The 15,270-nt window shown below is 37.9% G+C and overlaps 1 protein-coding gene and 1 pseudogene across 2 annotated transcripts; one reads left to right on the top strand and one right to left on the bottom strand.

Annotated features, from left to right (window-relative positions):
• The first annotated feature begins 1,096 nt into the window (after window positions 1-1,096).
• On the top strand, window positions 1,097-5,570 carry LOC145903203 (protein NLRC3-like). The gene is made up of 9 exons (XM_082991269.1): window positions 1,097-1,201; window positions 1,416-1,523; window positions 1,702-1,734; window positions 1,870-3,174; window positions 3,848-3,934; window positions 4,368-4,439; window positions 4,802-5,034; window positions 5,261-5,428; window positions 5,496-5,570. The coding sequence occupies exons 1-9, from the start codon at window positions 1,150-1,152 to the stop codon at window positions 5,529-5,531; spliced, it is 2,094 nt and encodes a 697-aa protein (XP_082847395.1). The 5' UTR covers window positions 1,097-1,149; the 3' UTR covers window positions 5,532-5,570.
• Window positions 5,571-7,883: 2,313 nt separating this feature from the next.
• LOC145904022 (GATOR2 complex protein WDR24-like) lies at window positions 7,884-14,666 on the bottom strand (annotated as a pseudogene). The gene is made up of 11 exons (XR_014402708.1): window positions 13,968-14,666; window positions 13,450-13,655; window positions 12,953-13,096; window positions 12,068-12,205; window positions 11,741-11,923; window positions 10,940-11,653; window positions 10,478-10,641; window positions 10,187-10,274; window positions 9,791-10,059; window positions 8,404-8,572; window positions 7,884-8,222 (listed from the first exon to the last, which is right to left on the bottom strand). The product of XR_014402708.1 is annotated as a GATOR2 complex protein WDR24-like (transcript).
• Window positions 14,667-15,270: the final 604 nt, after the last annotated feature.

The following is a 15,270-nucleotide window of genomic DNA, read 5'->3' as shown; positions in this document are numbered from 1 at the left end:
GTTGAAAGGTTCGCGTTGGCAACAACTACAACAACAATAAATGCAGAATGAGACAAAATATCGTCTTAACCACGACTAGTAGGCTTGGTCAGTTACCACTTGCGTTGTGTGGGTTCAAGCAAATCTTCAAATAACAGAGAACTCGCAGTTAACATCGGTCTGCCATTGAAAGCAATTAAATGCGCACTGGATTTGAACGAGTGGTGCTTCGATATCCGTGCGCAAAAACGGTTGAAAAAGATACGTCATCATATAAAAGTGTTAGCCATCGAAAATTATATTTGGGACGAGACGCTACACGTCCGAAAATCCTGGTTTACTTTACCTTAAAGTTGCCTAGAACCTGTAGCGCAGATTAATTTTGTTTGTCAGCTATGACGTCAAACGTTCGAGCGCGTTCAGCTTCTCCATTACGAGTCTTGATTAAACAAATCGTAAAGTAGGTTAAGGCAGTGGTCAGGTCCTTTACAGAAATTAATTTAGGATATAAGGATCCTATTCCAATTCGTTTTCTGCCAAATTGCCAGAAATCAGGGGGCAATTTGACACAAATTTTAAATTCTGAAAAAAAGAGCCAGACCCTTATTACAAAATTTTTTTATGATTTCTATTTTTTAGACATCTCAGCCCATTTCTTTTATTCACTTAATTTTAGTAAATCTGTTTTTGGTGAAAGCGCACAAGCCTGTTTTAAAACCCTGATTAAAGATCAATTTAATTATTCAACTGTTTTAAACAGATCTCAACACCCGAATTTTTTAAATGTTTGCTCAATAGTGCCACAAAGCGGTAGCGTCCACAGTCGCCTGCGCAACGATAACTGGGTTACAGAGGTCACAATGTCACATACAGGGTGAAAGGATTGCGCTGGAGTAACAACGAAATATCCTTGTGTTTTATTTACATAAATAAGTTCATGCAGACTTTCTTTGGTTTTAAAGAGTTGCTAGATTAATCTGTACTGAAGTTTTGTTTTGTAGTTTAAGCTTGAATTAGAGAAATCTTAATATGAATTGTTTCTGTGAGTTGCATTGATGTTTGTTTACAGCGAAAAGGTTTAAAAAATTGTGACAAGTTGCTGCATTTGTTTTCGAAAGAAAGATACTACCAACAAACATCACGACGGGCACATAAAGTAAGAGAAGAAGAATGACTACAACAATTTCAGAATCTGGTTCGAAAGTTGTCCCACAGAAAGCAGGTCTAACGTGTTATTCTCTCCTTTATTACAAAAAATTTAATGGAAAGTTACTAAAATCAATTATGCCTCATACTAAACCTTAGCTTTATTGGGAATGTATCATGTATAGTAACTTTTTAATTAAAGTAGCCTAACTAAAATGAAATTTTTATTTTTAGGCAAGTAATGTACAAATGCTATTTCAGGCACTAACAAGGTATTAACTTTGAATCAGACTCCTCACAGCACATATCAGCACCAGGAGCAACCATAGCTGGTAGCATTGCTGCAGTTCAGGGCAATATCAATCAACCAATAATAATAAACAACTACAATACTCCAGGTATATTTGTCAGCTGACCAATGCACTGTAAACTAATGCAACATTAAATGGTACATTCTGTTTATGTTCACATTTAATTTTTGCAATAAAACTTTTTACCTTTGCACCAACATACCGTTTCATTTTCTACAAGGCCAATATTATACCCTTAAAGTCAGATAAGTGTGAATTTTTGCAGGTCCATCAAACGAAGGTGACCAAGCAGATGAAAGTAAGCTGTTTCATCCTCTTTACTGCATTTGAAATATTTACCTAGATAATGTCTGACAATAATGCCCGAATGCTTCCATATGATAATGTCTAGTGAGCCATAATTACTTGTCACCAGTTATATTTCTGTTTGCAGATAAAAAGCAGCAAGAAGCCATTCAAATCATCAAACATCAACAGGATAAAATTAAGACTGTCACACCTCTTTCTGGTTTAAATGAAGAAGGAATCCCAGATGTTTGTCCACAGCTGGAGAAACGTGATTTCTACCAAGGTATTGATACCAAGAAAGGTGACGAGTTTGTGCCATCAACAATAAGGTACAACAAAAATAAAGTTAAAGGAGAGCGTATAACTTTTGATGAGCTGCTTTCCACAATCGAAAGTGGTGATCAGTTTCTTGCCATTATTGGCGCAGCTGGTGCAGGGAAATCCACTTTGTCCAAGAAACTTTTGAGAAAAAACAAAGATGGGTATTTGGTGTTACACCTAAGTTTCATGAATTTAGATTATGGAGATGAAAAACTCACACTTCAAGAACTCCTACTTGATAGGCAGTTTCCAGATGTTAAGCAAACTGACCTTGATGCTGCATTTAAATGGATGAAACAAAACCAAGAAAAATGTGTTTTGGTATTTGATGGTCTGGACCAGGCAACATGGTCATTAGAAAATATGAAGCGAATTAATACAGATTATAAAACTCGGTTCACAGTTCAACAGCTTGTTGCTAATCTCTGCAGCAAAACCCTTTTCAAAAAATCATCATTGATCTTTACATCACGTCCTCATTCACTGCTTTCCATTCCTGTGGGACTTCGTCCAAAACCCACTATACATATCCGTGACCTTACTACAGAAAACACGAAGAAGCTATTTGATTTCTTTGCTGGAGAAAAGGCAAACGAACTGTGGGAAAAACTTAAAGAAACTCCAGAAATGCTAGACTTTTGTCACAATCCATTACTTTTGCAGTTTGCTGTGTATGCTGGTTTGTTTGGTGACAAAAACTGTTTTGGCACAATTACAAGCTTATTTGATGTTGTTTTGCAACAACTCGATGCATCCGAGCATGCTAAGGGTAGAATACACTTTTTGAGAGAAGCACTTGGCAAAATGGCATATAATGGAATGACTCGTAAAACTGTTGTATTTACCCACCAAGAACTCTCAAATGTGGGCCTGGAGTATCTTAAAGTACAAGATGTTATAATAAAACTACCAAAATTTTCGTGGTTTTCAGAAAGAAAAGTTTTCGATGTTGCAGCTTCTTGTTTTTTCTTTGTTCACCAAATGATTCAGGAATTTTCTGCTGCTTCGTACATTTCCTTGTTCATGCCAGATGAAGACTTCGACAAATTCCTTGATACATTGGTTCAAGAAGAACACTGGAACATGACGCGACGATTTGTTTGTGGCCTCTTGCTTGGAAAGGAAAGTTGTAAGTACATTCCTTAATCTGTATATTTTGTGTCATAAGGTTTGCAGGCTTGGCACCCCACGCATTGCTGCCTGGCTGGATCAGCCACTTTTTCCTGACAAGTCGGAGCAAAATTTGAAAAATCAAGCTCCCGGTGAGGTTTGAACTCACGACCCTGGGCTGACCAGGCCCAACGTTCTACCAACTGAGCTATATGAGCTCAGTGGTTTCACGGGGTATATTGTGGCGAAGGTACACTGGTGCGCAAGCGCACAACTTGCCAGGCAACATTCACATACACGTAGGGGATCTCTACAACCGTATCAGATAACGCAGTAGTATTTCATGCAATGTCATGATCGCCCAACTGCACAGTTCCTTGCTTGGCGATACTGCCAATCATGCCATTGCATGAAATATTAGTGGTATATAGATCTCCTGTAGCTCAGTTGGTAGAGCGTTGGTTGGCCCATGGTCATGAGTTCAAACCTCACCTGATTTTTCAAATCTTGCTCCGACTTGTCAGGAAAAAGTGGCTGATCCAGCTAGGCTGCAATGCCTGGGCTGCCAAGCCTGAAAACACAATATTCGCGATACGTTAGCTGTGATCGCCAAGGACCTGCGCAGTGGGGCGATCATGCCATTGCATGAAATGTTACTGCGTTTTGTGTCATAATTTCTTTTTTGCTGACAGCTTCAAGAAGTGACAATACCGAAACCAACTTGGAGCCTGGATGTGCTACTAGTTCCGCTAGCCAGATGCCATTCCCCAGCATTCAACGTAAAAGTTTTGTTGCATTTGATGTTGCCAGTTAAGCTGTTAAGGTCAAGTAACTGAAAATGTTTCAAAAACTTGCAAAACTGGACCAAAATTAAATGTCAGCCTAACTTCAATGTGAGTCTAGCAGACTACAAGTTGGAGTAAACCAATGAAATCTGTTTTTTGTTATTCTCATGTATTGGTCATTGCCTTGCCTTCATAACATTACAAAAATACGCAGTCGCGTATGCTATTTTAATAAACATATTTAAACTCAACAATTTCACAGCACTGCGGTTAGGTGCACAGCGTTTTTTAACATAGCACATGGTAACGCAAATCTTCTACAAATAATGGCTGTGTTTGTAAAAATATATACGAGTGCAAATAATTCGTCCAACCGAATGCAATTTTACAATTTCCATTGCAAATGTTGGTCTTTCTTGTTTTCCAGACAAACGTGCGAAATTATTGGATGCGCTTTCAAGATATCTCCAATCTGAACCCATTCAATACAATCTACTGAGTGAGTAAATGATATAAATGCCAACAGTTTAATGCGTGTTTGTAAACATTACATTTATTTATGTAACAATGGGTGGGTTTGTTACGTCACACAGTCATTGTTTGAACCGAACACTCAGTGCAGTTTTTTATCAGTTGTTAAAAAATCTTGTAAAGGAAGGTCGTGTTTATTTCTGTCCTAATATTTTGTGATAATTTAAACGTTTTATATTGGATTGATTTGTTGGTTCTTGTGTTGGTTAAATCCGACTTAAACGTGGGGAATTCTGTGCAAGAATAAAGTAAGTTTTATTTTAAGTGATTTTATTAAAACTGGAAACCAGACATCTGCTTTTTAATAAACTTGCTCCTGTTTTGTTTCAGATTTATTTCTGGATTTGAAGGAAATCCAAAAATGCCATCTAGAAAAAATCGCTAGGTTTTGTGCTCCGGAGTTGAATTTTACCGGAACCCGACTTCACTCAATACTTGAGGTTTTGTCGGAATTTTTACCAAAAGTTACAAGAAACGATTTGTGGCTGGTGATGATGAATTGCGGCCTGAACTCCGAAGATTTAACGATTATTTGTGAAGCAATAAAAAGAATGAAATACGAGGTTTGTTCGGTTTTTGTTCATTTTGTGAATAAGTTTTCATTTGAATAAAAGCATTTTTTACCAAAGTTTTCGATTTTAAGAAAAATGACATAAAATATTTTTATTGTGGTTTTGGGAATAATTTTGTTTGTGTATTTTTTACTCTTTTCCACTTTTAATATTTGTTTATTCCGTTTTAAAGAGCATCAAAACATTTCCTACAAACAATGTTTATATTTTTAAATAGTTGGAATATCTCGGCCTGAGTGGAAACGACTTTCATCGAAGAGAAGATGTCGAAAAAATTTGTGGGATTTTACCGAAGGTTGGGAGGTGGTTGGATCTGAGTGACTGCAAAATGGATCCGGATTCGATTAAGATGGTGAAGGACGCACTTGAGAATATGGAAGATCCTGTGAGGATTTAATTTAAAAGATTTATTTGTAAATTTTAATAAAATCAAAACTTTTGTGACTTTTCAGCCGAAAGTTTGGGGTTTGGATGAAGGTGATCAGTAACCTGAACTCCGATCCTGACTCCAGTGGTTCGGATTGAAGCAGAAGCTCAACACAAAAACTACCTCATATTCCTAATAATTATTTGTGTTTTCGTGATTCCTCAAAAATAAATAAGTTTAACAAAAACAAAACTTCCGCCATTTTTTTTTCTTCCGCAGCGGTCACCAAGACCGAAACTTTAACGATGCCGGTAGGGGTTTTTAAACGCATAGAAATAAAATTAGGATGGAACACCGGGCCGATTTTTTTTGGCAATTAAAATACGTGCAGTTTCAAAAACAGAGATTTACACATTTGATTTAAAGATTTATTATTTTAGTTAATATCTGTTTGTAAGTTTAGCACGTAACGACCAACCAATAGATGCGCGAATTTGATAAGTTTTCCAACTTCTGTCATTTCGTCAAAATTGTTTTTTTGAAACAAAATTAAATATCATTTTCGAATACACACAAATTGAAAAGATATCACAAAATCAAGACAGCTTATGACAAGCAACGAATTAACAATTGGGAAAACGTGCTTCAGGCTTGGAAAGAGTAATTTAACGTATCCTTTGTAATTTAGTTCACTGGAATCGCAGCTAGGGCAATAAAGGAGTCTGGGCCTAGGCTACTTTTCCCGGTAGATACTCTAACACGTCACGAACGGACGATGGGGATTTCCCCAACTCTTGCGTAGCTACTTAATCTTGCGTTTTCACGAGACTAAGCAATAGTACAACTCCAATATTAGGTTCATTATAGCACAAACCTTATTACGTACAAAGAGCGTCATGTTTTTTTGCGGGATTTGTTTGAAGACCGTGAATTTCGAAACTATAGGACATGTGTACCGGCCATTGTCTATCAGCACGTGGTGAACGAAACGTTTCGTTTATGTAAGATGTTTTCTTGTTTTCAAAATACCTCTGTGCAATGCCTTCATAATTATTTTAGTTCGGAAAGAATGATATTTCCAACAAACATGTCCAAAGCGCTGGTTTAACCATGCCACGCGTGAACCAAGGAAATCGACCGTTCGTGAGGCGGTTAGAGTGTTGTCGCCGCACAATACATGTATATACTAAAAAAGGCCCAAAGCGTATAACTATCTTATGACCGAGAGTTATAACTAAAGTCAATGTAATCACGCGTTTAACGCATGTCCGAGTTGTGACGTCCAATAAAACGACATGGGAAAAAAAGAAGAACCAATTTCCGGTTTAGGTCAATTCCTGATCGGACAATTTAATGGGAAAAACTTGCCGAGCTGGTGGCAGGTGAAAAAATTGTAGCCGGTAGAAGCAGCCACATTATAGTTGTGTTATAAACCATGTAATTTGGGAAATAAAGCCATATAGGTAACTTAGGCAACAAAACTAACTGCGTAAATCAAGTTAAAATAATTATAGGCATTTCTTTGCCAAAATTTAAACACAAGTACTTCTTTCGCAAATGATAAATAAAGCTTAAATAAACATAACTACTTTTAGTTATTCGGAAAACAAAGTTAACCTAAACATAAACAACCTATTTAGGGCACTTAGATAATCAAGCTATATAAATAACTGACGTAATCGACCAAATCGGCCAACTTCAAGTTGCATGAAAGTTGCGCAACAACTCCAAATAGGGTATCAATACGTGTGGCCAACCGCAGACTACATAAGCAGAGCGACTAGCGCCTGCCAAATCAGTGTGTTTTAACTGTTGCTGTGTAAGCGTCAAGGCTGTTGGTTCTGCTTTAGTACTCTCCATGTTTTGAAGAAACTTCTGTGCTGTGTTGTATTATATTACTGGATTATAAACAATAAACGGATTTATGAACAACTTTGGACTGGTTTGAAGCTTAAAGGAGTTCTTTAACTCCAACAGTAACCTTGAGATAGCGAAGGCAAGTTGCCTACGAGGCCGAGTTGCCATCGAGACTCAGTCGGATCCTTTGGGTGCGAGGCCCGAGACGCAGTCGTACCCCACGGTCCCGCAGCGGGGGCGTACGCCGACAATATCGATCACTTTTTAAGTCGGAGCGAGATATGCAAAATAACCCCACCTGCTGGTATGTTTCAAACTAAAGGCAATGGGTTAACCAGACCCAACGCTCTACCAACTAAGCTACGCGATTTCAGAGATTTGAAGGTAGTTTATAATGGTCAAGATACACTGATGAGTCAGCACACAACTTTACTAACGATCTACACATATACATCACTAACCATACCACGCAGAAATATATCGCGATATCATATGTGAAGGTTGGCTATTGCAGATGAGGTTGCTAAGTACGGGTTTTCACAGTAGAGCGATCCTGTCTAGTTCCTGCGTTAGTAATTCGTACAACCATAAACAAACATGTATTTGCCTGCGGTCGAGTCAAGACATCAGCTTGCATTCATTTTCATTGATTTTACAGACAGTGATATTTGCATGTTATAGGAATATCGTTTTTCTGACATTGTTTTATCCAAGTTGCCACACAGTTGGAATGTCCCCCGAAACTACAGCCTTGACAATATGTGTAGAGTCCGCGCACTTGAAGCTGACAGTAGAAACACGTGACTGGTTTGTTTTTGTGTTCCGCATCAATGCGTCGGTCACATGACCAGGGGTTACTCTGGGGCATTCGTCGTTGTCAGACTTGGCAGTCCAGGGTGAAAGTTGAAGAGGATGAGAGAGATTGGATTGCAGGAACTCGGCTCAGTTTTACAACCTGAACGAAAATTACTTTCATCAACAAATGCGAAAAAGAGTTTAATCTGTTGATGTCCTGGTGCAAGTTTCAAACTAAAAGTAATTGTATTGGTAATGGCATAACATAAAATAAAAACTAAAAAATTAACAAGAAAAGAATTAACTGCAAATTGAAACAAAACATACAGTAGTTATTCCACCTGAGCATGTTGTATCCATAACCTGTTCTTTGCCAACAAATCAAGGTAGGAGTTTTGCCAATGATCAACTGTCTCAACATCAATAGGAAGGTTATATGTGGATGGATAGGATGACATTGCAAGCAGCATACACACTGGACTTTGCACATCATTCATTCCAGCAAAAAATCTGAAAATACATTAGCCCTGTTTACATGAAATGGTTTGCGAACGAGCTTGCGGCATCGAGCCGTGAAGAACTAACAGACCATAACGAGCGAGCTACGGGGCTCAATTTACATGATCGCGCGAAATTCGGTTCTCGCAAAATGGATATGGCGGCAACGGATAGTTTATTGGAAGTTAGGGCTCTACTTTTACTTCATAATTACCAAAATCGGTGCAAACGAAGAAAGGCTTTGCTGTTGTTACATGTCAATGCGTTGCTTTCTCACAATCGAAGACTTGAACGGCCGTGGCGATTGCAGAGGTGAGATATTGGTGGTATTTATGGGCCAAACTTTATGCTTACTGGAATACAGTGCTTCGCTTTGCATTCATAGTTTTGTATCTTGGTTAAGTTAAATGTTATTTTCGTTTGTTTTAGGTCAGGACAATGGTGGAATGTTATAGTTCCCGGTTTTAATGATTCCCAGTGGTTGACCCATTTCAGATTGAGTAAAGAATGCTTTGGGTGTTTGTGTGAAGAAGTGTGGGAGTCAGGACTTTTCTTTCTTCAACACTTTTTAACAACTCTTGTATTGCTTCGTTGGTCCAAATTACTGGACTTTTTCGCAATATTTTTGTCATTTTTTATGAAATAAATATTAATACCAAGCACACAAATTAAAACCTCAAAACGAATATCTTCGAAAAACATCAACAAGCAAACCTAACCTAAGTTGATTTTGCCGCCAAATTTTTCGAACAGCTGGTTCGCGAAAAGAAGCTAGTTGGGCGAACTAGCTTCCGAACCCACCCCTATTAAGCTAGTTCGCCGAAACCGCTTCCGAACTAGCTTGGGCTGTGATGCGTAACGCTTTTTCTGATAATGGCGGGAAGCGGGTAAGAAGCGTGCCGCGAACCCGCTTTAGACGTCCATGTAAACAGGGCTATTGAATACAACACATGTAGCATGTTGAGACCTGTGAATGTTTTGAGAAAATAAAAAAATAAATTCAACACAAGAACTATTTTTGAGTGAATAAACATTCTTGTAAAGACTTTTTACCTATGTACAAGCAGTTGGCAGATTATTTTATCTCATCGTCTGGTGAGTGTTAGTTCTGTTGTTTTAAAAATATGCTGTTGATGAATCGTTGTATTTCTTTTTCAAAATTTTAAAATACGATTGTCAATTTCAAAAATACGATGTTTTGCTGGAATATTTTGAACTGCACAAACTCACTCTAATTGCTGACAGGCAATCTCTTCTTTAATTGAATCGAGTGGAGCCGGCCAGAGAGTGGGACACACACTGATGACTCCATCGGAGATGTCAAGCTCCTCATCAGCAGGAGATGTGGAGGAAGAAGAATCCATCTCCTTGGTAACGACCTTCTCATGCCACCTCCCACCGTGAGCAGTCAGGATTCGTTTTTCAGATTCATTTTCAATATTCATTCCAGAAGGTGCATCTATTCGACCAAACTTTGATATCGCGTCCAGTTCGATGTCCTGAAAAAGACAGGAGATTGTTTCTTTCATTACTTAGGGTGTGGTGCAACCTTAAAACTGTGTTCACAGCAACCCTATGTTTAGCAACTAACACTGTGGCCTATCTATCTATATATATTGATCACACCTCTCTCTGTTGGAACGCTTAAGTTGGAACGAGATATTCGTGCTCAGACAAAAACTCAGCTTCTGATGTTATTCCACTATAACCAAACCTAAATCATTAAACTAGATTACAGACTATAATTTCCACTACATCAATTTTAGACATCTTGGTGTTTAATTGTAACACCATAAATTTTGTTGTGGATGCAGCAACAGGAGAACATGACAATATATTCTTTTATCAGTTTATGCACGATTGTGTTGCAACAAACTTTGCATGATTTTATATTTGAGAATAATATATCTAAACTACCCAGGGTCATCATCTGTCATGTAGAGATCAGGTTCTGATTGTCGTCCTCGAGCGATATCAGTGAGATAATCTTCTACCTCAAGTCTTCCATCATCAGAACGTTGATCAGATTCCCCACCATGGATTGCTGAACCATTCAATGCATGTGAACCATGCAGTTCATCCTACAGCAAACACAAACCAGTTATTGTGTGTAGAAGCAATCTTGGTAAAATTCATGTCCAACAATTAGTGATAATCAATATTTGCCATGTTATGAACAAATACTGGTTTAACTTTAGAAAATCATTTTGTTTTTTAAACATCAAACCATGGTCACAAGAATCCTTCGATTCCACCCCCATAAAAAACATGGCATAATTATATGTCTGCACACCAGGCATTTCGCAACTATTTATTAGGTGAAGATCTGCAACAATTGATTATTCAGTAGCACATATTGTGTCACTAAAACCACCTCACCTTTTTCACAGTGAGTGAGTGTCTTTTGTTTTTGGCCTCTGCTTTTTCCAACTTTTCTGAAACTTCAGGTTGTGATTTGTTCAAATGAATCTCTTTGTTGAAAAAAACTACAAGCAATTTCCACGTCCGAGCAACATTACAGAATCCACCTTTCAAAGCAACATCAGAGTTGTGCGAGCAAAGCTCTTCGAATGTCATTTTTGCCCCACTTCCATCTAAAACATAGTTTTTCGCAACAAACCTAAATTGGTTAAGAGTTAATTGCTCTACAACAGAGTCTGTCATAGTTGGATAATCATCAAAGTCAGAACTTGGTTTTAAATCAGACTTGGTGCTTGAAAATATTCTGAACTTTGATCTGGAATTAAGAAAGTTGTTTTGTCTTTGAAATGAAACTGGCGAAGAAGGACTGGAAATATTCAAACCGTCCAAATCAATCACGTCTTTTGATCCAGTTTTCCATCCAAATATTGTTGGTAGTTTTGAAGCAGAACCAGTGGGACTCTGTGCCCTTGGTGTTGATGCTGTGGCTTGACTTGCGAGGGCGATATGACCACATGAGCTGATGGCAAGTCCACTACTCATGGCCTGCTTAGCTGGACAAGAAGCGTCAAGTAATGAATGCATCATGAGACGGCCATCTTTCGAACATGACAAAATAAAATTTGGATCTGACTTTTTCCAAACTATTCCAGAGGGGCTGTCTGTGTGATCCTTAAAATATGATTAGTTTATTGTTTAAAAAGTAAATTAATCAAAAAACAAATGGTTGTTTGATACAACAACAATTATAATTCATACCTGGAAATGAGCAAATGGGACATATTTCCTATGCAGATGCCAAATGTTTACGCTGAATTCAAGCATCATAGATATAGTAGCAAGTTGCTCTGGATGGTGGGGTCTCCATTTAACCGAAGCTACGGACGACATGGTTGGAACATTGTTTATTTCTTTCTCCCTGTTGTTTTCAATCGACCAAACCTGAAATGTGACAAGTGGAAACATTGGAAAACAATATTTAACACGGACAATGATTAGATCCATTACCAGCAATGACATGAAAAGCACCTTTCACAGATGCAAAAACAGAGTTGAAAACTTATTCGTGTTATTACAATCACCCACCTTAACCATATTATCACGTCCTCCAGTGGCAAGAGTCATTTTGTGATCTGGTTCCGGGTGCCAGTCGAGAGTATACACACATCCCTTGTGTGCGATAAACTGGTAAACGTAACCTGTAGGTCGTCTGTAATCCCATATCTAGTAACAACAACAACCAAAATTAACATGAAAACTTTTGGTGCAATATTCTAATTTGCTCTCACTAAAATGCTGAGTTTGCATTTAAACTAAGAACATTTTTAGTATCACAAGCACTGGTTTACTGTTTCACTGCATTTATTACCAAAAGGACAGACCAAATATTTCAAAAAAACTTACATTTTAAATTGGTTTTATATGTTAGAACAGTGTGGTCCAACTAAATTTCGTCGCAGGCCATAACAAACCGTTAGTTTATCCCGCGGGCCATTGTACATACGGAATTACGGATCGAAATTGCTATTACACGAATAGCACAACTCAATTTTTAATAAATGCGATTTATGGTCGAGCAGCTTCTTTTAACGAAAGGGGTCGTGTAAACAGGAATTTGGTTGTGGCCATGCAAAGACAGTCGCACAAAGTTGTGTTTCAAGTCAGGTTACAATTCTCGGGCAAACGAAAATTAGATCACGGGCCAAAAATGGCCCGCGGGCCTGTAGTTGGACCACGCTGTGTTAGAATATAACAGTGAGGTGATTTTAACAAAAATCAATTTAATGTGAGATTCCTTGAGTCGGTTGGAGTTGTTTTATTTATTCTATGACATCCATGTGTTTCTGGCATTATTATTTTATTATATTTCCATGATAACATGTTCACAACATGACAGCATTAAATATCCAGATTCACTTGAAAATTGGCTGCAGGTATTTTTATATAAATTACCACACCCCTAAAACTTACTTGTACATAACCATTATCGAAGCTAGCAGCAAAAATAAAATATTCATGAGGATTGAACTGAACACTTCTCACGCCATCAGCTTTGCTTTGAAACGTGTAGGTACTTTCCCTTCTCCTCAAATCAAACAGCTTCATCGTTCCATCCTTTAAAAACAAATGATGCAGTGTTGCTTCTAAGCTTGTCATTTGAATAAACACATAATATATATATATATTTTTATAAACTTTACACTTCGCTTTGACTTGTTTGCAGCCAAAAGCAAAATAACACTTATAATACAGAAAATTTCTAACAGAAAAATGTACGTGCTCCTGTAAGACGTGTTACAAGTTACATTGAGCACCAAACTAAACTTTATCGATCAAGATTTGTGATTGCGAAAAAGGCTTGTGTCACATAAAAATGCAAATTTGAACAAACTTGTCTTATGGTCTTGACAGGTCCCATCTATATAAGAAACACATTTTTATTTAAAAACCACCCATATATATAACACCTGTGATCAAAGCAAAAGATTTCCTTCCGAGTTGTCAAACAAACTTTTGTGACCGTGCGACGATGTTCAGACAATATAGCGAGCTTCTTCTCACGACCAGGAGTGTTTAAATCCCAAGCTACAACCACTCCATTAGTAGCAGCAGTTGCGATCAAATTTTCATCCACGGGACTCCAACCCACGTCAGAACAACTCATGTTCAAACCCTGAAATAAAAAATAATCATTTTTATCAATTGTGTATGTGTAAACTAATTATGCTGATGAACAGCAATTGTAATCTTGAAAAATTAGGTCAAGAATGCAGCCACAGGTAAAAGCTAAATTGATTTCAAAAACTTATGATGTATTATTTTGTTGGGTGGTAACTGGCTTTGGCCAGTCATGAGCAACGAAAAATACCAATATGCCTCCCTTAAAATACAACAGCAATTGCAAAAACCTACACTTATAACATGAAACGAAACACAATCAGCACTATCAAACTTAGTGGCACACATTAATTCCATCGGAGCAAACCTGTTTTCTTCCAACATGAAGATTAAGGTGCTCGGATAGATTTTCAACAGAGACCATCCAGCGATGACCACTTTACTGTTGTCCTTACTGAGGCAAAGTGCATTCACTGCTGTTCCAACATCTATTGAAACAGCTTTGTTTCTCTTCATAATTTCAGAAACCTGTTTACGGTTAACTACATAAGTACAGTAGCAGCAAGTTCTTGAACAAACTAATTCCCAAGAAAATGTAAACAAAACAAACAGTGTTGCCAGGTAAAATTTTCTAAAACCGCCCAACGCCTTGTCAAAACTAGCCCAAAAACCGCCCAAACAAGAAATTTCTGAAACAAGCCCAAAACCAGCCCAATTTTACTCTGACTTAGCTTGAAATTGACAACTGTTAGTGAATTGTCGCACTCGGTAGCTTTAACCTACCGCGGTTACGTTTTTTCACACTTGGTTCTGACCATGGCGCTACCTATTACGTTTTCTTTAATTGCAAGGAGCATTAATACATAGCAAAAACGTTGCAATATTTGATGAATTTGGGTCATAATATAACTGAAACCAACAACTTTAAAAAACGCAATCAATCAATACATGTCTATTTAGAACTATAAAATCGCGTACATCTGTATTCCGTAGTTTCGTCATACGCGTGCGTAAAGCGATCATACGTGGAAGCTGTAAGCATTATGGCAAAAAAATTTACACACTACGAAAGACCTCTTGACTGCATTGTTTCCTCAAGCAATCCTTAGTTCATTGGTTACTATATTTTTTTAATTTGCAAAAATAACATTTTCTCCGCACCATTGCTGCTTTGCAAAAACGACTCCAGTTGCATGGTTCAAGTGTCTGTCGCACCCACCCACCCACTGCGTGTTTCACTGAACGCATTATTACTCTCTGCGCCGTACGATTGTTTCGTTTGTCGGGAAATTAACGCATTGGTTGACTCTTGGTAGTGCCAGAATGCGTGATTATAGGGGTTGAAAATGTCATTGGCAAACCCGCCCAATAAACCGCAACCCGCAACTCGTAAAAATAACCCGCAACTCGATGTTGAAAACCAGCCCAATTGGGCGGGAATACCGCCACCCTGGCAACCCTGAAAACAAACTCGTCTCTTGCACGCTTCAGTGATTTTCCAACACGAACAGCGATTTTATCCTCGCAACCGCAACCAGAACATTAACTTTTCTAATGCTGATTGCTGACTGGCAATAATTACCTAATTTTTTTGTACACACAAAATAGACAGATTGAATAAAGTTGATATACATTTTGCATGAACGAGCAATATTCTATTTTACAAATAT

The sequence above is a fragment of the Ascidia mentula genome, chromosome 5 (genome assembly GCF_947561715.1).
Source record: "Ascidia mentula chromosome 5, kaAscMent1.1, whole genome shotgun sequence".
Lineage (NCBI taxonomy): Eukaryota > Metazoa > Chordata > Ascidiacea > Phlebobranchia > Ascidiidae > Ascidia > Ascidia mentula.
The sequence above is the reverse complement of the archived record's forward strand: the minus strand, read 5'-3'. Positions and strand labels throughout refer to the sequence as shown.